At 40.9% G+C, this 24,491-nt stretch overlaps 1 protein-coding gene across 13 annotated transcripts in view; it reads right to left on the bottom strand.

Moving 5' to 3' along the window:
• Nucleotides 1-24,491, bottom strand: part of LOC105480503 (dedicator of cytokinesis 3) — a 647,888-nt gene that overhangs the window by 238,910 nt on the left and 384,487 nt on the right. For all 13 annotated transcript variants that reach the window (XM_071091780.1, XM_071091778.1, XM_071091779.1 and 10 more), the window contains one exon: nucleotides 1,572-1,653. In XM_071091780.1, coding sequence (XP_070947881.1) covers nucleotides 1,572-1,653 — 82 coding nt within the window. The remainder of the gene's footprint in view (nucleotides 1-1,571; nucleotides 1,654-24,491) is intronic.

The raw sequence follows: 24,491 nt of genomic DNA, 5'->3' as shown, positions 1-24,491 counted from the left end.
CAAAGAACCCCATCAAAAAGTGGGCAAAGGATATGAATAGACATTTCTCAAAAGAAGACATTTATGCAGCCAACAGACACATGAAAAAATGCTCATCATCACTGATCATCAGAGAAATGCAAATCAAAACCACAATGAGATACCATCTTACACCAGTTAGAATGGCGATCGTTAAAAAGTCAGGAAACAACAGATACTGGAGAGGATGTGGAGAAATAAGAACACTTTTACACTGTTGGTTCAGTTTTACACTGTTGAGTGTAAGCTAGTTCAACCATTGTGGAAGACAGTGTGGCGATTCCTCAAGGATCTAGAACTAGAAATACCATTTGACCCAGCCATCCCATTACTGGGTATATACCCAAAGGATTATAAATCATGCTGCTATAAAGACACACGCACACGTATGTTTATTGAGGCACTATTCACAATAGCAAAGACTTAGAATCAACAGAAATTCCCATCAATTATAGACTGGATAAAGAAAATGTGGCACATATACACATGGTATATACTATGCAGCCATAAAAATGATGAGTTAATGTCCTTTGCAGGATGAAGAAGGAAACCATCATTCTGAGCAAACTATCGCAAGGACAGAAAACCAAATAGCACATATTCTCACTCAGGTGAGAATTGTACAATGAGAACACTTGGACACAGGGTGGGGAACATCACACACTGGGGCCTGTTGTGGGATGGGGTTGGGGGAGGGATAGCATTAGGAGAAATACCTAATGCAAATGATGAGTTAATGGGTACAGCAAACCAATATGGCACATGTATATCTATATAACAAACTTGCATGTTGTGCACATGTACCCTAGAACTTAAAGTATATATATATTAAAAAAGTACAGATGACAGTAGGAAAATATCCCCTATTTGGTATTTGGAAGAGGACTATTATATAGTTTGTCTTGCTGTATATGAACTCACTAACAAACTACAAAGCTGTAAACTTGTTGGATACCTTTAAAATAAATTATGCATTAGAAATTATACACCTCAGAGAAATTCCCAGTGGCCTTGGATAAGAATAGTAAGAAAGACCTATGTCAGATTTTGGTTTGTTTGTTTGTTTTTTGAGACAGGATCTGGTCTCACTTTTTCACCCAGGCTGGAGTGCAGTGGTGTGACCTTGGCTCACTGCAGCCTCAACCTCCTGGGCTAAGGCGATCCTCCCGCCTCAGACCCCCAAGTAGCTGTGACTACAGACACATGCCATGCCTGGCTAATTTTTGTATTTTTTGTAGAGATGGGGTTTGGCATGTTGTCCAGGCTGGTTCTGTCAGATTTTAAGTGTCTATTGTATGAAATAGCTTATACAATCTATATCAGTGAAAGGTACTTGATTGTATTTCATTAATAAAAATTAAGTTTAAAACTGTATATAATTTCAGTTTTCTATAAATATTTCATTAAAACCTAACAGAAACATAAATCAAGTCCTATTCTCTCCCATGTGTGTGGAAATAAGAATAAATGCTTGTTTTCAGGGTGACAATATCCACATAGCAGGCCACTGGTTAGAGTCAACAGCAAAGAAGGAAAAGAGAATTTGTACATACTGTAAAAAGGGCACACATTCGTTCGATCTTCTCTGGGTTCCTTGGCCCACCATTCTTGTTCAGTCTTACCAGAAACCGCTCACTGAAATGTAGGAAAAAAAGATACAGAGAAATGTGAGTAACACACTCCAGAACAGAGGAAAAGGGCAGATAAGGAAAAACACTAAACATATTTACATAACAGCTTGCAGTGACAAGCAAGGCCAAAAACACATGTCTAGTGGCAGGATACCCTCTTTTTTCCTGCTAAGTAACATACAAAGGATACTACAAACTACCTGATAGGTGCTTCTGTTTATTTGCTGATTGTAGCTGTGTGTTTTATCTGTTTCAGGTGTGTGCTCCCTGAGGGCAGTAAGGAGGGCAGTAATATCTCCCAGATATTCCCAAAGCACTGGCATGATGCAAAATCCATAACAAGCATATACATTCTTAGATGTGAGCACTCAGATCATAAAACCATTCATCATATTAGATCCGAAAGAATCTACATTACCAAATTTACATCTTCTATATCAGAAGTCCCCAGTCCCCAGGCTGCAGACTGGTATGGGCCCGTGGCCTGTGAGGAACTGGGCCACACAGCAGGTGAGTGGCAGGTGGGCAAGTATTACCACCTGAGCTCTGCCTCCTGTCAGATCAGCAATGGCATTAGATTTTCATAGGTGCACAAACCCTATTGTGAACTTCACGTGGAGGGATACAGGTTGTATGCTCTAACCAGTGCCTGATGATCTAAGGTAGAGCTAAGGTAGAACAGTTTCATAGAACAGTTTCATTCCAAAACCATCTCACACCACTGCCTCCACCCATCAGTCCATGGAAAAACTAGCTTCCATGAAATTGGTCACTGGTGCCAAAAACAATGGAGAATGCTGTTTTATATAACTCTTGAGAATCACTTTAGGGCAGCGGCATCCAATCTTTTGGCTTCCCTGGGTTGCATTGGTAGAAGCATTGTCTTGGGCCACGCATAAAATACACTAACACTAATGGTAGCTGATGAGCTAAAAAATAAAAATCAAAATTTAAAAAGTCTCACGATATTTTAAGAAAGTTTATGAATTTGTGTTGGGCTGCATTCAAAGCCATTGTGGGCTGCATGTAGCCTGTAGACTGCAGGTTGGACAAGCTTGCTTTAGGTCTTAAAAAATGTTACAGCAACATATAAAAACTTTGGTGGAAATTCAAAAAGAAATGATGTGTTATAGCTAAAGCTACAATCAGAATTTAATAGAGCCACTAACTATTTTATTCTCCAAATAATATATATAATTTCAAAAGAAAATTACAATTACTAGACTAGAAAACTTTAGAAACAGTGTTTGCAACGTTTGGAGAAATGTCTCTTTACTCTCGCATCTCCTTCCTGCCCCTGTGCAGAATCTCATTCCCATCTCTTTATCCAAAGATTCACTACCAGCTGTAAAGGAAAACTGTGCCATGGTGAAGACAAAGTATGTGATTCCAAAAGTAACTTACTTATTTTGTGCCTCCAGTCATATATTCTTGGAATATATGTGGTATCAGTTTAGTTTGCTCATGTATTCATTTGATCAGTCTACAAATTGTTATTAAGTCCTGTGTACTTGGCATGTGAATATAAATGTGAACAAGACATATACAAGGTACTTTTTCCTCATACAGCTGTGGTCCTGGTAGGCAGTTAGACATGCAGAAATAAACCTCAGAAAGATTTGGGTCAGACATAAATTTGAGATTCTTCAGTCAGGGGAACAAACGGGAATAAGCAGAGAACATGCAAAGAACAAAGAGGAAAAGGGGCTTTGGTCAGAATGCTGAGGGACAATGACATTTAAGAAATGGGTAAGGCCGGGCGCGGCGGCTCAAGCCTGTAATCCCAGCACTTTGGGAGGCCGAGACGGGTGGATCACGAGGTCAGGAGATCGAGACCATCCTGGATAACACGGTGAAACCCCGTCTCTACTAAGAAATACAAAAAACTAGCCGGGCGAGGTGGCGGGCGCCTGTAGTCCCAGCTACTCGGGAGGCTGAGGCCGGAGAATGGCGTGAACCCGGGAGGCGGAGCTTGCAGTGAGCTGAGATCCGGCCACTGCACTCCAGCCTGGGCTACAGAGCGAGACTCCGTCTCAAAAAAAAAAAAAAAAAAAAAAAAAAGAAAGAAATGGGTAAAGAAAAACTATCAAAGTAGACACATGGGGCAAATGGAAAAACAGAAGAAAAATACGAAGGATGGTAAGATGTTGCACTGGTCAAGTGAAGAGAGTGTTTGAAAGAGGAGGGAGGGGTCAGCAAGGTCCAGGACCGTTGAGAGTCACATGTAACAAGGACAAAACTCTTGAACACAGATCACTGGTGATTCTGGCAAGAACTGTTTTAATGAAATGGTAGAGAAAGATGCCAGTGTAAGGAGTAAGAAAGAAATGATGAAGCACAGTCTAGACCACACTTTAAAGAATGATTGTAAAGAGGTGGAAGTGATGCATTTTTAGTTAAATGGGCATGTGGGGTTGAGGGAGGTCTTTGTTAAAATATGGGATAACCCATATATACAAAGTCAATTGATTTCAAATAAAGGTATCAAGGGGGGTGTACACCACGTTCAGCAAATGGTGCTGAACAATCCATATGAAAAAACTAAGCCTTGACCCTTGCTTTTAAAAATTAACTTGAATGTATCACAGGCTCGAATACAAGAGCTAAAACTATAAAAGAAGAAAACTCAGTGAAAAACGAAGACAAGTATCTTGTATATCTTTTTCACATTTGTTTCCACATTTAGCACATAGTAGAAAACTTTCTGTGGCCCGAGATTATTAAGCAAAAATCACAAATCACAACAAAATGATAAATTAGACTTAATTTAGACAGAAATTAAAAGTTTTCTTTTTAAAAGACACTAGTGAGAAAAGGAAAGGACAAGCTACAGACTGAGAGAAAATAATCACAAAACATTCACCTAAGAAAAAATTGTATTGAGAACATATAAAATGCCCAAAAAGAATAAACATTCAAATAAAAAATGGACACAAGATCTGAATAAACCCTTCACCAAAGGATGTGCAGAGATGGCAAATAAGCACAACAAAGTATCATTAATCATTAGAGAAATGCAAATTAAAAACACAGTGAGGGCTGGGTGCAGTGGCTCACACTTGTAATCCCAGCACTTTAGGAGGGTGAGGCGGGTAGATCTCCTGAGGTCAGGAGATCGAGACCAGTCTGGCCAACATGGTGAAATCGCATCTCTACTAAAAATACAAAAATTAGCCAGTCATGGTGGTGGGCGCCTGTAATCCCAGCTACTCAGGAGGCTGAGGCAGAAGAATCGCTTGAACCCAGGGGGCAGAGGTTGTAGTGGGCCTAGATCGCGCCACTGCACTCCAGCCTGGGCAAAACAGCAAAACTCCATTACAAAAAAAACAAAAAACACAGATACCATTACACACCTACTAGAATAGCTATAATTAAAGAAAGAATATACTGGCCAGGCGCAGTGGTTCACGCCTGTAATCCCAGCACTTTGAGAGGCCGAGGCAGGCAGATCACTTGAGGTCAGAAGTTCGAGCCCAGCCTGGCTAACATGACGAAACCTCGTCTCTACTAAAAACATAAAAATTAGCCGGGCATGGTGGCATGTGCCTGTAATCCCAGCTGCTCTGCTCTGGAGGCTGAGGCAGGAGAATCACTTAAACCCGGGAGGCAGAGGTTGTAATGAGCCGAGATTATGCCATTGCACTCTAGCACGGGCAACAAGAGAGAAACTCTGTCTCAAAAAAAAAAAAAAAAAAAAAGGAATCAATATACCAAAGGTTGGTAAGTAAGAATGTCGAGCAACTAGAACTAAACCTCTTATAAACTGTTGGTAAGAATGCAAAATGGTATATCCACTTTGGAAAACAGCTTGATAGTTTCTTATAAACATACACATACTAAATGACCCAGTAATTCTCCTCCTATGTGTTTACTCAGGAGAAATGAAAAAAATCCACAAAGATCTATATATAAATATTTATAGCAGCATCATCCACAATGGCCAAAACATGTAAGAACCCAACTATCCGTCAGGGGTATAAATGAATAATCTACATAATAGAATATCATTTCACAATTTTAAAAAACAAACTACTGGGATGTATAATAATATGGATGAATCTCAAAAGCATTATACTAAATGAAAAAACCCAATGAAAAAAGCCCATAGGCTCTATGTCTCCATTTATATTGCATTCTGGAAAAGGCAAAACTATAGGAACAGAAATCAAATCAGTTGCTAGGGCTGGGGAAGAAGGGTAGGGACTGACTGCAAAGGTACATGAGGGAACTTTTTGAGAGTGATGAAATGTTCTATTTTTGACTGTGGTGATGGTTTCACAACTATATACATTTGTTAGGACTCACTGAACTGTGCATTAAAAAGGGTGAATTTTACTATGTATAAATTACATTTTAAAAACCAGACTCAAAAAAAGATGGAATACACCTAAGAAAATGTGTATCTAATGGGACAAGGCTTATAGAAGGAGAACTACTGAAGACACAGGATATAACTGGTAAAGGAAAATCACTGAGTAGGTGAAGAGGGATAGAATCCAGGAAAGAGTGAAGAAGGAAACAATAGGTGTAGATACAAATAAGCTGTGGTTTTAGTAATAGTGTAGATACAAATAAGTTGTGAGTTTTATCACAGACAGGAAATAAAAAACAGTAAAGTAAAAAAAAAAAAAAAAAAGACTTACAAAAATAACAGAAAAAATTCTCAAGACCATTTAAGAGAAAATATAATGGGGAAAAGTAGAAAAGACAGCTGTGACACAGACAAGTGAAAAAGTGGCAAAAACATAGAGTCAAGGCAATCCTCTCTCCAAACTATCTTCAATCTTTATAAAGCTTGCCATCTTCTTTGCTGTCACTAGTCTTGGCCATTACTTGACTAACCTGGATTATTATAACAGCTTCCCAGCTCTACTTCCCTTTTGCCTCTCTAAAAGCCATCCTTGGAGAGACTGATCCTTTTAAAGTATCAATCAGATCGTATCTTTTCCCAGCTTAAAACCTTTTTATGAGGTCAACTGATTTTTTACAAGGGTGTTAAGACAGCTCAGTGGAGAAAAGAATAGTATTTCAACAAACAGTGTTGGGACAACTAGATATTCACATGCAAAAAATGAAGCTGGATCTTTATTTCACACCATATATAAAAATTAAGTAAAAACGAACCACAGACCTACATGTAAGAGCTAAAGCTACAAAATCCTTAGAAGAAAATGTAGGTATAAATTTTCATGACCTTGAATTAAGTAATGGTTTCTTAGGTAGGAAGGACACCAACAGCACAAGCAACAACAACAAAAAAAGGGACTTCGTTAAAGCAAAAAATTATTGTGCATCAAAAGACACCATCAAGAAAGTGACAAGCCATGGAATGGGCAAAAATATTTACAAATCATATACAGATAAGGGACTTGTACCTAGAATATATAAAGCTCTCTTAAAATTCAATAATAAAAAGACAATTCAAAAGTGGGTAAGTAACTTGAATTGGTACTTCTCCAAAGAAAATACACAAATGGCAAATAAACACATGAAAAGATGTTCAACATCATTAGTCATCAGGTAATTGCAAATCAAAAGCACAATGAGGGTATCACTTCAAACCTCTAGAATGGCTTTATTCAAAATGATAGATAATCGTAAGTGCTGACAAAGAAATGGAGAAATTGGAACTATCATACACAGCTGATGGGAATGCAAAATGGTATTGCCACTTTGGAAAAACAGTCTGGAAGTTCCTCAAGAGGTTAGCATAGTTACCATATGACTCAGAAATTCTACTCCTGGGTATATATCCAAGAGAAATAAAAACATATGGTCACACAAAAATTTGTACATGAATGTTCATAGCATTATTAATAGTAGCCAGAAGGTGAAAACAACCAAAATATCCACCGACAAATGGATAAATAAAATGTGGTAGATATAGCCAAATAATAAAATATTATTCAGCCATAAAAGTAACGAAGTACTGACACACACTAAAATGTTGATGAACCTTGAAAACAATATGCTAAGTAACGGAAGCTAATCACATAAGACCACACACTGTCTAATTCCATTTTTATGAAATGTCTACAATAGGCAAACCTACAGAGACTGAAAATAGATTAGTAGTTGCCTAGGGCTGGGGGTTTGGAGGAAACTGAGTGACTATTAAATGGTATGGGATTTCTTTTTGAGTTGATGAAACTGTTCTAAGATGGACTGTGGTAATGGTTGCATAACTCTAATAAAAGCCATTGAACTGTACCCTTTGAATGGGTAAACTCTATAGTATGTGAATTATATTAACATAAAGCTGTTACAGAGAACAAACAACAACAAACTTTTTCGTGGTTTACTCTCACTCTCAGATAACATGTAAACTCTCCAAGATCTGTATGGCCTTGTGTGAAACACTTGACTCAGCCTATCTTACAGCCCTATCTCATCTCACATGAGCCTTTCTTGCTTACTCGCCACACACACACTGGTGTCCTAGATACAAGTTTCTTGAACTTGCCAAGCTCATTCTTGCCTTAGGACCTTTGTGCATGTTGTTTTCTCTGGAATGCTGTTCTTTCAGCCCAAGTGGCTGGCTCACTACCATCCTTCAGATCTTAGCCTCCAGTTTCCTAGAGAAGCCAACTTTGATATGTTGGCAAGAGCAGTACTGCTTTACCCTTTCCCATTACTTACTCTCTTTTTTACAGCATGTGGCACAAACTAATTATTTTCTTTCTTTATTGTCTTTCTCTTACACAAGAGAATAAACTCCCAAGGATAAGGACATTGTTCCCTTCGGTACCTCTAGTACTTCTAAGAGCCTGACCCTACAATAAATGTTGAATGGAAAAAGGTGGAAATGTCCTGAGAATTGCTGTGTGGTATGTGGAAGTTTGCTAATGAGGGTCACAATAAAATGGATGGGTACATCACCATCACACTATGCAGAAACATCTATGAGCCAGAAGGGAGCAAATGAGATAGCACAAATCAACCTTCTAATTTGGTGACCAAGGACCAAGATGCAACAACTATGTTGTGACAGACACAGTCCCCCAGATGCTCACTAAATCCAGTTTTCTGTTTCTTCTTGGGTACAGAGCTAGAGTATACATCTTAGCCTCCCCATTGCAGTTGAGTGGAGCCATGTGACTGAATTGTGGACACTAAAGTGTGAACGTGATGTGTGCAATTTCTAGGCTTAGTCCTAAAAATTTCTTATATATGTGCCTTCATGCTTTCTCCCTTCTAGAAAGCTGGAGTGGAGATGACCCCCAGTACAACCTTGGTGCTATGTATTGATGATGGCAGATTATCCATTAGTCTTGGTCCCTAAATGATTGTGTGGATGAAGACTGTCTTACTAACTTAAAACACCCACCCAGGGCTGTTATAAAAGCAAGAAAATATACTTTTATTGTGTTTGAACCATAATATATTTTTTATTTGTTACAGAAGTTGATCTATTCTAATATGTATACCATGCATGTAACAATCCCCAATTATCTGATAATGTGATAATATATCTTTGCAAATACATAAGTATAAAAGTAGGTTTTGGGAAGTTTATGTCTTTCAAGGAGATTTTCAAGAGAATCTATTATAACTTCTGTACTATTCTTCAGAAGGAAAACATACAATTGCTCTCATCCTCACACTATACACTCTGTGAATCTCTCAAGAGCAGACACCTCCCCAACAGGCTGCTTTTTGGAGCTGCCCATAGAGGGGTACTATTTGGAGGGACTTACATAAGGTCTTGTTCAAAGATAAAATAGTAGATGAAGTAACTATCTAGGTAAATAGGGCTGCTGGCTCTAACAGAACATAGGAACTTCTCTTTTTCTCCTCAATAATGAAAGGAAGCCCTTTCCTTTCATTAGTTCTCACATTGCCAACCTGAGCTTTATATCTCCTCAAGATTTTCATACTCTAGTTTCACCTGGCCTTTTTGATGATTTTTAATACTCAAAATAACTGTTTTTTTCACTTCAGAGGGCTTATGGCATACATATAATTATTTTATTTATTTATCACACCTGTTTATATACCCGTTTATTTATATATTTTGCTAGCTTCCCCAATGGGTATGATAAATAAATGCTTCAAACTATTTGAAGACAAATAATCTATCCAATGTTCCCATGATTTGTCAATAGATGTTTTACAAAAAAAGTGGCAAAATATTGTTGGGAAATACTGTATTGAAACAGACAGGTTTCTACCCTCTAGGACTTTTCAGAGGCTTAAAATGGTAGTATATGTTTTAAGAACTAAGGGGACAGGTTACATTTTACCCCACAACCCACTTTTGTGTAAGGCAATGGAGTCTGTAGAAACATAATAGATAAATGCTGACTGAATCTACTTGGCAACTAGAGCAACAGCAAGTACTTGTATTCTTCAAAGGTGTAATAGAAACTGTGGCCAAGAGAGTCAAATTTACCCATGAGATTTCATAAATATTCACACCTCTATATGAATAATTCTTTCTCTTTATATGAATGAGAAACCATCTAAGTTACTATTTGATCTCTTTCAAGAGAAAAAGAGATGGTTAATTCTTACTCTTCAGTAAGCAATATTACAAGGGAACTACTCTACCTTTAGTTGTTTTTATGATGATGAACTACGGACATACAGCATATGAAGTTACATTAATTTCATATTATTGATCAAGTTCTTAGAAATGAATCCCATAATTTCAATCTGTGACAAGTCTAATGGTGTCTTAATTTTAAGATAACTTCCGTTTTTGAGATTGATAATTCTTGGATGGCACCGCATTTTGTATATGCCTTCATTGATGGCAATTCATGCATCCCTTCAACAAATGTTTGGTGACTGCCAATGAGGTACCAGCCCATGCCAGGCACTAAGGCAGAGATGAGTTTCTTATCCTCAAAGAGGGTACATCCTAAAGACACTGTTTTGGAAACAGAAGCAGTTTTCTCAAATAAATTTAGAGGAATTCTCCCAACTTTTTCAATTTAATCTTTATGTTCCCCGTTCAGTCCTCCATGAATATGGATGCCAACTGCTTAGCATCTCTCCCATGATAACCTGCCAGGTGCTTGAAAATAAGCAAGTAGCCCCAAGGTTATACTACACTGTATGACCCAACAGAGTAGGAAATATCTAATATCCCCTCATAGATTCATTTTCCAATTTAGATCACTTGGCTTTATTTCTCAAATTCTTTAAGTTTTCCCACTTCATTTTAAAGCACAGAAAGCAGAAATCCACAAAAAAAAAAAAGGGGGGTTTTATAAAGGCAAATGATGGTCCAGGGCTATGGTTTCCAAATTTACTTTTAGTGTCAGCTTTTCTCTTCTTTTCAACAAAACCTTACCCTGTTCACCAACATACAAAAACTTAAGAAGCAGATTTTCTTGGGTTGAATCAGAGGTGAGGGTTTCAGGAAAGGGGGATAATGCAGGAATCCTCCATAGTTAGGCCTCTACTCTGACCACCGGTTCTCCTTGAGATACTTCAGGACTCCAAGTAACATTTTTCTGACTACTGGTATAATGCAAGCATTCTTTCTGGCCTTCCTATTTCCCTTTAATTCTTTTGACAAACATTCACTCACTACTATCATTTTGCAGAAACTGAGCTAAATGCTGAGGCTATAGAAATGAAGTAATCCCTGTCCTCAAGTCTAGTGGAACAGAGACACACATAAACAAAAAATTGCTCCACAATGTGAAAATGCTATAATTACATAGAAAGGGGCTGACAAGGCCGGGCACGGTGGCTTATGCCTGTAATCCCAGCACTTTGGGAGGCCGAGGTGGGCGGATCACAAGGTCAGGAGAGCAAGACCATCCTAGCTAAAATGGTGAAACCCTGTCTCTACTAAAAATACAAAAAAAAAAAAAAAATCAGTCAGGCGTGGTGGCGGGCACCTGTAGTCCCAGCTACCGGGGAGGCTGAGGCGGGAGAATGGCGTGAACCCGGGAGGCGGAGCTTGCAGTGAGCCAAGATCGCACCACTGCCCCCTCCAGCCTGGGTGACAGAGCAAGACTATGTCTCAAAAAAAAAAAAAAAAAAGGGGGGGGGCTGACAAACTACTGGAATGAGGATAGGCTGCCTGAAGGAGGTACTGGAACAGGTTCTTGAAAGACTCTTGGTAAGGGGTAATTAGAGATGAAGAAAAAGGTATTCTAGGAGGAGAGAGTGAGCAGTGCAGACTTTCTAAAGGATGATGTAGCTTATTGTATGGGGAAGCTCAGAGCATGAGTTAAGAGGGTACTGGAGGCTGCATGCAATGGCTCGCACCTGTAATCCTAGCACTTTGGGAGGCCGAGGCAGGAGGATTACTTGAGCCCAGGAGTTCAAGAATAGCTTTGGAAATATGGTGAGATCCTGTCTCTACAAAAAATTAAATATTACCTGGGCATGATGGTATACATTCATAGCCCCAGCAACTCAGGAGGCTGAAGTGGGATGATTGCTTTGAGCCTGCTGACGTCAAGGCTGCATGCAGCCTTGCACTCCCAGCCTGGGCAACAGAGCGAGACCCTGTCTCCAAAAAACTAAAACTAAAACTAAAACTAAAACTAAAAATAAAATAAAATTAAAAGGAGAGTACTGGATAGCTAGTCAGAGGTGCCAAACACAGTGTGGATTATTTACGTGTGAGGATTTTCCAAATTTGGCTACCATTTGTAGTACCTGGCAGCTTACTTAAAATGCAAATATCCTGGGCCAAATCCAAGATCATCTGGATCAGAATCTCTAGAGGAAAGGATTCCCAGAGACAGTCCAGGAATCTATAATTTTAAGGACTTCAACTGGTGTTAGGGTTAACGAGTTTGAAAAACCCTATTGTGGGCCTTAGAGAGGCTCTGAAAGTTCAAACTTGAGAAGCAGCATGATCCCATAAGTGTTTAGACTGAGCATTTGGGCTGCAATGCAGAAACCAGGTTAGTAACATAGAAAGTACTCCAGAGAGACAACAGGAGTAGCCCAGGCAAGCTATGATGCAGTCTTGAAATTGAGGAGAAGTGAATGGATGTGAGATATATTTAGGAGACACAGCTGACAAGATTTAGCAGTTGACTGGATGTGGTTGTATCAACCAGAGAAGATATAAAGGAAGATTATATAAATTTTGGGTGTACATACTGAATTTGAGGTCTCTGTGGAACACAAATGTGAACAGAAAACAGGTAGCTAAAAACTCGTGTGAAAGAGAAAATATGTGAGAGGGAGATACAGCTCTGGTATTAATTATTTTGCTGTAGTAGCTGCAACAGCAGCCACTTAGTGTTTTTTGTGTGCCAGGCATTCTTTTAAGTATTTCTTTTCTTACCTAATTGCACTTGATCTTTACAACAGGTATTTTACCTCTGAAAAAACTGAGAGTCAGAAAGGCAAAGTTCCTGGCTTGAGATGAAAAAGTGGAGAGTAGTAAAGTTGAAATTCAAATCTGGATCTGTTTGACCTCAAAGCCCATGCTTTATCTGTTATTTCAACTCATGAAATAAGTACTGAAAAAAAAGTGTTGGGGTGTGGAAAGTTGGGTTCCATGGGAAAATATACCTGGGAAATGCTGCAAGCCACATCTTGCTCCAGAGATGAAGAGTGTCTGTGTGGCATAGGCTCCTAGAGATGCTGCATGAAAGAAACCTATCTACAGGATTCCTATTACCTACATGTACTCTGACTCTTCCAACTAGAAAGTCTATGCCACGTTCCCACTCCAGCTCTTCTGGAGGCACACAGTTTGTTTGAAGTTCATGACATTCCCACTGAAGAGATGTAGATAATGATTTGCTTAAGAACAAGCAGAAACTTGAATGGCAAATAATCCCAGAAAACTGGCTTTTTCCATTTTGTCTAAGATAAAACAGACACATGAGTAAATCTGTTGTTACATATTCTCAAGTAATTATAATAACGTTTTTGTAATTATACAGCCCCTATCAAGTCTTCAGAAAACAGAACTACCATTTCACCCAGTAATCCATTGCTGAATATATACCCAAAGGAATATAAATCATTCTACCATAAAGACACATGCAGGCATATGTTCACAGAAGCACTATTCACAATAGCAAAGACAGGGAATCAACCCAAATGCCCACCAATAGTAGACTGGATAAAGAAAATGGGGTATATACACACCATGGACTACTACACAGCCATAAAAAAGAACGAGATCCTGTCCTTTGCAGGAACATGGATGGAGCTGGAGGCCATTATTCTTAGCAAACTAATGCAGAAACAAAAAAACAAACACTACATGTTCTCACTTATAAGTGGGAACTAAATGATGAGAACACATGGACACAAAGAGGAGAACAACAGACACTGGGGCCCACTGAGGGTGAGGGTGGGAGGAGGGAAATGAGTAGAAAAAATAACTATTAGGTACTAGGCTTAGTACCTGGGTAATGAAAGAACATTCTATCACCTCTGAAATTCCTTCTCAGTCCTGCACCCTTCCCTCTTAGTGGGCCCAAATCAATAATTCAGCCTGACCCAACTCTATGTTCCTTCCACCATTATCCCACACCCTTAATATCCATTCCCATGCCTGTTCTCCAGATTTCTGTTTGTATAAATTAGACCCAGCGAACCCATTACTTGGTATATATCCAAAGGATTATAAATCATGCTACTATAAAGACACATGCACACCTATGTTTATTGCAGCACTATTCACAACAGCAAAGACTTGGAACCAACCCAAATGTCCATCAATGATAGACTGGATTAAGAAAATGTGGCACATATACACCACGGAATACTATGCAGCCATAAAAAAGGATGAGTTCATGTCTTTTGTAGGGACATGGATGAAGCTGGAAACCATCATTCTGAGCAAACTATCGCAAGGACAGAAAACCAAACACTGCATGTTCTCACTCATAGGTGGGAATTGAACAATGAGAACACCTGGACACAGGATGGGGAACATCACACACCGGGGCCTGTCATAGGGTGGGGAGAGTGGGGAGGGACTGCATTAGGAGGAATACCTAATGTAAATGATGAGTTGATGGGTGCAGCATACCAACATGGCACATATATACATATGTAACAAACCTGCACGTTGTGCACATGTACCCTAGAACTTAAAAGTATAATAGCAATAACAATAAAGAAAACTCAAGCAGTTCTTTTCGAGTGTAGTGCACCTTCTCATGGGTCACACTCTCAGCCTCACCTCTAGGGACCTACCGGGACTTTAGTTATAGCTCTAGAAGCAAACAGGGGTATTGGGAGTGGGTCCTGAGGAAAATCAACATTTTTCTGCCTGGCAACTGCCTCAGGGGAGGACATCAGTGTTGTCTCAGGGAGCACAGCATTTATCTCCTCAAAGGTGGAAAGGCTGATGGCAGCTTGGGCCGGGGAGGGGATGCTGACATGACTGGGGATGGGGACGGTGTTCCTTCTGGCAAAAGGAACTCAGTGCCCCCAGCTTCATCAGGGTCCTCCCACACGTCCCTATTCCAAGTTGCAGGGTCCCATTCTTTTCCAATAAATGCCCTCACTTTAACAGTAGACACCTGGCAAAGCTGTGCATCCATTTTTTATTGCAGAACAGCCACTCACATGGTAAGAGCTTGTGTGTTTTTCCACAATTCCAGCTCTTTCTCTACAGGAACATAATGAAGCTGGTTGGTTGCTCCTAAGTTTGGTGGACAAAGTGATGAAACAAAATGATGAACTTAGGGATTCTATCTCCCAGCTTCAGAAGCAGATACCGAGCCTCAAATTTGCTACAATTGCCCTGAGTGAGAGTCTTATCTCCTGAGGCAGTTGCCAGGTAAGATAATGTTGATTCTCCTCGGGACCCACCCCAACACCCCTGTTTGCTTCTAGACCTATAACTAGGCTAAAGTCCCAGCAGGCCCCTAGAGGTGAGGTTGAGAGTGTGACTCATAAGGAGGTGTGCTACACTTGAAAATAACTGCTTGAGTTTTCTAATTTATATAAACAGAAATCTGGAGAATAGGATGGGAATGGATATTAAGGGTATGGGACAATGGTGGAAGAAACACAGAGTTGGGTCAGGCTGAATTTATTGATTTGGGTCCACTAAGTAGGGACTCTGCATTTAATGTTGCAGCTTGGGGAGTTAAAAAAGGTTCTAATAGTTTCTTTGGTTAGCTGAAGTATGGATTAAAAGATGGTTCACTGTGAGAAAGCTGGAAATGCCTGATCTCCCTTTGTTTAATGTAGAGGAAGGGATCCAAAGGCTTAGGGAGAGGGATGGTGGAGTGTATTAGTCACCTTAGACCTACTCATCCCAGCTGGGAGGGTCCAGAAGATACACCCTTGACCAATGCCTTGTGAAACAGATTTGTGAGGGCAACACCTGCATTTTGAAGATGTCCTATAATTTGAAGAGCCCTGTAACTGCTCTTCTCTGTATGCCAGATCTAACAGTGGGAACCACAGTCACTCAACTACAAAATTTAAATACAGTGGAAATAACTGGATCCCGAGGTGGCAGGGGCCAGGTGGCAGCACTCAACTGTCAAAGGCAAAATGGGCCTACCACGACGGACAGCAGAGGCAAAGCGGCAATCAGAATAGTCTGACTCATGTAGAGCTCTGGCACTGGCTATTTAATCATGGTGTTCCTAGAAGTTAAGTGGATAGGAAGCCTACTGCATTCCTACTTAATTTATACAAGCAGAAAATTTCTAGGTTGAACAGACACAAGACTAATCTGAATTATAAAAACAGAGAATCATGGCCCCAAATCAATTTCCAGACTTGAACTAGTTTACAGATCTAGAACCCCTTGAATGAAGGGAGGCCAGGTACCCCAAAGAAGGACCCCACTACATTACCAACAATTTATGCAGTGAATCTTTCTCCCATCCTTCCCCAAGAAGACCTCCGGCCTTTTACCAGGGTAGCTGTGCACTGGGGAAAGAGAAATGATCAGGCATTTCGGGGACTACTAGACACTGGCTCTGAGCTGATGTGGATTCCAGGGGACTGAAAACATCACTGTGGCCCTCCAGTTAAAGCAGGGACTTACAAAAGTCAGGTAATTAATGGAGTTTTAGCAGGTCTGACTTACAGTGGGTCCCCTGACTGATCCTATGGTCATTTCCCCATTGCCTGAATGCATAATTGGCACAGACATATTAAGGAGCTGGTAGAACCCCCACATTGGCTCCCTGACTAGTAGGGTAAGGGCTATTATGGTGGGAAAGGCCAGATGGAAGCCATTAGAGTGGCCTCTACCTAGACGAATAGTAAATTAAAAAACTACTGCGCCCGGGCGCAGTGGCTCACGCCTATTATTCCAGCAGTTTGGGAGGCCGAGGTGGGTGGATTGCCTGAGCTCAGAAGTTTGAGTCCAGCCTGGGCCACACGATGAAACTCCACCTCTACTAAAGTACAAAATATTAGCCGAGTGTGGTGGTGCACACTTGTACTCCCAGCTACTCAGGAGGCTGAGGCATGAGAATCACTTGAGCTCAGGAGGCAGAAGTTGCAGTGAACTGAGATCACTCCACTGCACTCCAGCTTGGGCTACAGAGTGAGACTCCATCTCAAAACAAACAAACAAACAAACAAAAAACCAATATTGCATCCTTGGAGGGACTGCAGAGATTAGTGCCACCATCAAGGACTTGAAAGACGTATGGGTGGTGATTCCCATCACAACCCCGTTCAACTCTCCCATTTAGCCTGTGTAGAAGACAGATGGATCTTGAAGAATGACAGCGGATTATCGTAAACTTAACCAAGTGGTGACTCCAATTGCAGCTGCTTTACCAGATGTGGTTTCATTGCTTGAGCAAATTAACACATCTCCTGGCACCTGGTATGCAGCCATTGACTCTGCAAATGCCTTTTCCTCCATTCCAGTCCATAAGGCCTACCAGAAGCAATCTACCTTCAACTGGCAAGGCCAACATTATATCTTTACTGTCCTACCTCAGGGGCATATTGACTCTCTGGCTTTGTGTCATAATCTTATTTGGAGAAACCTTCATCACTTTCACTTCTGCAAGATATCACACTGGTCCATTACACTGATGACATTATGCTGATTAGATCCAGTGAGCAAGAAGTAGCAAACACGCTGGACTTACTGTGAAACATTTGTGTGCCAGAAGATGGGAAATAAATCTGACTAAAATTTAGGGAACTTCTACCTCAGTAAAATTTCTAGGGATCCAGTGGTGTGGGGCCTATCGAGATATTCCTTCTAAGATGAAGTGTAAGTTGCTGCATTTGGGCCCTCCGACAACCAAGAAAGAGTCACAATGCCTAGTGGGCCTACTTGAATTTTGGAGGCAAGATATTCCTCATTTGGGTGTGTTACTCTGGCACATTTATCAAGTGACCTGAAAGGCTGACAGTTTTGAGTGGGGTCCAGAACAGGAGATGGCTCTGCAACAGATCCAGGCTGCTGTGCAAGCAGCCATATGACCCAGCAGATCCAATGGTGCTTGAAGTGTCAGTGGCAGATAGGGATGCTGTTTGGAGCCTTTGGCAAGCCCCCTTAGGTGAATCATAGCAGAGGCCTTTAGGATTCTGGAGCACAGCCCTGCCATCTTCTGCAGATAACTACTGTCAGTTTGAGAGACAACTCTTGGCCTGTTACTGGGCTTTGGTGGAAACTGAACGTTTGACTATGGGTCATCAAGTCACCATGCGACCTGAACTGCCTATCATGAGCTGGGTGCTTTCTGACCCATCTAGCCATAAAGCGGATCATACACAGCAGCATTCCATCATCAAACGGAAGTGGAATATACATGATCAGGCTTGAGCAGGTCTTGAAGGCACAAATAAGTTACATGAGGAAACGGTTCAAATGCCCATGGTCTCCATTCCTGCCACCCTGCCTTCTCCCCCTAACCTGCACCGATGGCCTCATGGGGAGTGCCCTAGGATCAGTTGACAGAGGAAGAGAAGACTAGGGCCTGGTTCACAGGTGGCTCTGCCCGATATGCAGGCACCACCCGAAAGTCAAGAGCTGCAGCACTACAGCCCCTTTCTAGGACATCCCTGTAGGACAGTAATGAAGGGAAATTTTCCCAGTGGGCAGAACTTCAAGCAGTGCACCTGGTTGTGCACTTTGCATGGAAGGACAAATGGCCAGATGTGTGATTATATACTAATTCATGGACTGTAGTCAATGGTTTGGCTGAAGGGTCAGGGACTCGGAAGAAGCATGATTGGAAAATTGGTGAAAAAGGAATCTAGGGAAGAGGTATGTGGAAGGACCTCTCTGAGTGGTCAGAAACTGTGAAGATATTTGTATCCCATGTGAATGCTCACCAACAGGTGATCTCAGTAGAGGAGGATTTTAATAATCAAGTAGACGGGATGACCCATTCTGTGGACACCACTCAGCATCTTTCCCCAGCCACCCCTGTCATCCCACAATGGACCCATGAACACGGTGGCCATGGTGGCAGGGATGGAGGTTATGCTTGGGCTTAGCAACTTGGATTTCCACTCACCAAGGCTGACCTGGCTACGGCCATTGCTGAGTGCCCAATTTGCCAGCAGCAGAGACCAACACTGAGCCCTGGATATGGCACCATTCCTCAAGGTGACCAGCCAGCTGTGGCAGGTTGATTATATTGGACCTCTTCTATCATGGAAAGGGCAGAGGTTCGTCCTCACTGGAATAGAACTTACTCTGGATATGGATTTGCCTATCCTACATGCAATTCTTCTGCCAAGACTACCATCCACGGACTCACAGATGCCTCATCCACCATCATGGTATTCCACACAGCATTGCCTCTGACCAAGGCATTCACTTTTACAGCTAAAGAAGTGCAGCAGTGAGCTCATGCTCATGGAATTCACTGGTATTACCATGTTTCCCATCATCCTAAAGCAGCTGGATTGATAGAACAGTGGAATGGCCTTTTGAAGTTACAATTACAATGCCAACTAGGTGACAACACTTTGCAGGGCTGGGGCAAAGTTCTCTAGAAGGCCGTATATGCTCTGAATCAAAATCCAACGTATGGTACAGTTTCTCTCATTGCCAGGATTCACAGGTCCAGGAATCAAGGGGTAGAAGTGGAAATGGCACCACTTACCATCACCCCTAGTGATCCACTAGCAAAATTTTTGCTTCTTGTTCCCACAACATTACATTCTGCTGGCCTAGAGGTCTTAGTTCCAGCGGGAGGAATGCTGCTATCAAAAGATACAATGATTCCATTAAACTGAAGTTAAGTTTGCCACCTGGACACTTTGGGATCCTCCTACCTTTAAGTCAACAGGCAAAGAAGGGAGTTACAGTGTTGGCTGAGGTGACTGACCCATACTATCAAGATGAAATCAGTCTACTGCTCCACAACAGAAGTAAGGAAGAGTAAGCATCGAATACAGGAGATCCATTAGGGCATCTCCTAGTATTACCATGCCCTGTGATTAAAGTCAATGGGAAACTACAACAGCCCAATCAAGGCAGGACTACAAATGGCCCAGACCCCTCAGGAATGAAGGTTTGGGTCACTCCACCAGGAAAAACCCCATGACCTGCTTAGGTGCTTGCTGAAGGCAAAGGGAATACAGAATGGGTAGTAGAAGAAGGTAGTCATCAATACCAGCTATGACCACGTGACCAGCTGCAGAAACGAGGACTGTAATTGTCACAAGTATTTCCTCCTCCTTTTGTTAAGAATGTTTGTGCATTTGTACTAAGAAAATATCTTGATTTTATTTTCTTTCTCCTTTATCACATGATACAAGATTTATTGACTTCACATCAGCATTTAAGTATTGTTAACGTAATAGTATTTGGGTCGGGGATTGGTGCATTTCCGGTTGTGTGAAGGATAGTTGTATTATGTTGGGCTTAATTATGACCTTATTATTGTCTTTATTCAAAGATTATGAATGATTTCAGGAGATGTGTATGGGTTCAAGTTGACAAGGGATGGACTTGTGATGCTTAATACGGCGTGTCAACTTGATTGGATTGAAGGATACAAAGTACTGATCGTGGTAAGTCTGTGAGGGTGCTGCCAAAGGAGATTAACATTTGAGTCAGAGGGCTGGGGAAGGCAGACCTACCCTTAATCTGGGTGGACACAATCTAACCAGTTGCCAGCACAGCTAGAATACAAGCAGGCAAGAAAATGTGAAAAGAGAGACTGGCCTAGCCTCCCAGCCTACATCTTTCTCCCAAGCTGGATGCTTCCTGCCCTTAAACATGGGACTCCCAAGTTCTTCAGTTCTGGAACTCGGGATTACTCTCCTTGCTCCTCAGCCTGCAGATGGCCTATTGTGGGCTATCTCATTAGTTCTGTCCCTGTAGAGAACCCTGACTAATACAGAGGGGAACAAGAGACACAGGGGCCTACTGGAGGATGAAAGGAGGGAGAGGATCAGGAAAAATAACTAATGGATACTAGGCTTAATACCTGGGTGATGAAATAATCTGTACAGCAAACCCCCATGACATGAGTTTACCTATGGGACAAATCTGCCTATGTACCCCTAAACTTAAAACAAAGAAACCATATACTTAACAAAAATTAACTAAACGGTAGCTTAATGTGGTAAGCTACAAACAGCTGTTTTCACTCTAATAATTTCTGCTCTTATCGCAGGATCAGACTCCTAATTCTAACAATAACAAGCATGTAGATGAATAAATGGTGGTAAGGCTCTGATGACAGGACAGCACAATGCTAAGTCAGTTCATCTTTGCTGTCTCCAACATTCAGGTCATAATGCTTCTGAGGAAGGTGTGTGTCCATGTGAGGACGCTGGAGGATGAGAACAGACTCTCCCTTCCATGTGTTTTGCTAATCACACCTATGGGGACTAAAGAAGTATACATTTTATATTTCTCAGGTGAAAGTTAAGTAGTCTGAAGTACTTACAGAGAGAAGTAATCCTGCTTGGCCCTTGATGCCAGAAAAGCAATGTTATTAATAGAATAGCAGCTGTTTCTCCTTATTCAGGAAAAACTCTTTTGCCTGGTGTAGAAGAATGCACCTTTCCTACAGAGGCCTTTGCAACTTCCCAAGAGTAACCCAGACCTAGCAGTTTTGAATGGCATGCTGAAATAATGATCAGATAAATAAATGAATGAAGGTTGAAGAAGCCAATTTAGTTTAGAATTAGTTCATCAAGTGTACAAAAGACTATTCTCTCAGTCAATCTGACTGTACTTAGATAAATATGTAACCTAGCACTATCACAAGTAAACAACATATTTAAGAGCAAATAACTGATAACATGATTTAGTGTTTTCCTATTTATTGTTTTCCAACTTATTTACTATATAAACTGAAAAGATTTAAACAAGTGCTAAAATGTGCTTGCTCTCTTAAAGCCTCATGTAAAAACACTGTCTTAGCAATAATAATATTGACGGTCTTCCTGATTTTGTTACTCTCCCTCATTACCTACGCTGGTATTGATAATCTTGTTCTGTGCTTTCCAGTTCCTTACCACAACATGAACATTTTTGTTCTTTTTAACTTCATTCCTTTACTCATTATACAAGCTTTTTTCTGTTCAGCATAAAACAAGATATAACAGTATTTAAGGGTTTTTATAGTTGCCATGTAATATATATACTCCTCTATATTTGTCCTGTTTTGATTACGGAAGTCCTCTAAGAATATCAGAATACACAGTATTTATATTTATTAACTTGTTCTTTTCACTATTTCTGCTGCTGTTGCTGTGTCTCAATGAGGCAAAGCCTTGCTTGTTTAATATGATAACATGTCACAGCACAAGAGACTTAGTCCAAAATGAGGGAATCCTGATGAGAAAGGCAGAGCTTACAGAAACCAAACACACACAGAGGAAACAGACAAATATAGAGTGTTTATAAATGGGAGCTAGAAAATTCAGCCATCCTGAAAGCCACACTAATATTTAAATTTGTCAGATATTTCACTAGATATTTTCTAGGCTTTTAAAGTACACAACTGGGAAGTTCAGGAACAATTTCAGGGAAGAACAGCAAAGAAAGTTCCTAAATGCTTTCGAATTTTTAGTACTTAAGAACTTTTAGGTTTTAGAAACATTTAAAATATAAGAATGTCCACTGCACTATGTTAAATTATTTTTCACTCTCCCTTAATATAAAAAAATTATGGCTATTTATTTATTTATATTTGAAGTGGAGTCTCACTCTGTTGCCCAGGCTGGAGTGCAGTGGCGTGATCTCAGCTCCTAGGTTCAAGCGATTCTCCTGCCTCAGCCTCCAGAGTAGCAGGGATTACAGGCATGTGCCACCACACCTGGCTTTTTTTTTTTTTTTTTTTTTTTTTTAAGTAGAGACAGGGTTTCACCATGTTGGCCAGGCTGGTCTTGAACTCCTGACCTCAGGTGATCCACCAACTTCAGCCTTCCAAAGTGCTGGGATTACAGGCGTGAGCCAACGCACCCAGCTTTATGGCATTATTTTAAAAACAGTGTTATGTTATAGTATTGTAGCTAATAAGCTACAGAGACAAGATTTTAGCCTAAGCCTGGCTTTTCCAAAATCTGTACTCATTCCAACTGTCTCTCAAGATATAGTATCTGAATGGTGAAAATAAGATTTAATATTGATCAAAAAGAAAGCATCTGAAAACAGCTACATCTCTCTAAATACTACATATTTACAAATGTGCACAAATGGATATATCCGGACTTCAAAGAACTCTCTTAATTTTCTTCTTTTGCTTCATGTCTTTCCTTCCTCTTGATATCCTGTGCACTCAGTCTATCCTTTCTGCCATGGCCCTGCACAACCAGCTTACCAGATCGTTCAGCCCACCAGGTTTTATGCTGTGCTAACTAACCAATGTGGTAGCCACTAGCCACATTTTGTTATTTACATTAAAATTAAGTAAAGTTAAAGACTCAGTTCTTAGTCACATTAGCCACATTTCAAGTGCTCAACAGTCACATGTGGCTAGTGGCTACCAAAATGCCCCCCATATATAGAACGGTTCAGTTGTATTGGACAGCATAGCCCTGCAAGGTCTGTGAGGGGTCACTGAGACAAAAGACCCTATACTATTGCATAGCAGCACTGTTCTCATATTAGAGAAAACTACATCAATTTCCAAAGTACAACATTACAATGCTAGCAGCACTGAGGTCAGGATACACAGGTGGGGTTCTTGGGCTGGAAGGAGGATGTCCAGAGGACCAGATCTAGGAATGGCACTTTCTGGTACAGGCATTTCTGGTCTCCAAGGCTTAAAAATGGCAAGAGGAAACTTGACATCTAAAAACCTAACAGTCAAAGCATAGCTGAAGAAGTCTGTGGTTTACATGGACATGGTGGGCCAAAATTCTATGAAACAGGAGCTTGGGGCACAGAAAAGAGTTAACACAGCAGGCCTGAGACTGCTATCCTTAGAAAGGTCTGCTTGCAAGGCTGGCCCTTGGCTAGCATCTGGTATTTGGCTTTCAGAGTGTTCCCAACAATTAAGGGTGGCTCACTACGCCTAGACTGTCTGTGTGAACAATATGGCTTATGTTATATACCTGCTTCCCTTCTGGGAGCTTGGAATTTGGCATGTGCTACACAGAGGGTGCCTATGTGACAGCCCCCAATAAACCTTGGCTGCTGAGTCCCTAATGGGCTTCCCAGGGCTGAAACATCGCATACTTAATGCTACATATTCATTGCTGGAAGAGTGCTCTGTGTGACCCCTCATGAGAGAGAGAGCACAAAGAAGCTTGTGCATAGATTCCTCCAAAGTCTGTGTCTTTCTCTGTCATGATCCAGCTACGTATCCTTACTACATCACTGTCATAAGTCTTAGCCATGACTACAAGTATATGCTGAGCCCTATGAGCTCTTTGTAGTGAATAATCACTAAGGGTCGTCTTGGAGAACTCCAACACGTCTTTTAAGTCCAGTGTCCTTGTCTGCAAAGCAGCAGAGACTGTAGGTCTTATATCTCTGCAACCCTCAAA

The sequence above is a fragment of the Macaca nemestrina genome, chromosome 2 (genome assembly GCF_043159975.1).
Source record: "Macaca nemestrina isolate mMacNem1 chromosome 2, mMacNem.hap1, whole genome shotgun sequence".
In the NCBI taxonomy this organism is placed as follows: domain Eukaryota; kingdom Metazoa; phylum Chordata; class Mammalia; order Primates; family Cercopithecidae; genus Macaca; species Macaca nemestrina.
This window is presented reverse-complemented; position numbering and strand designations above follow the sequence as displayed.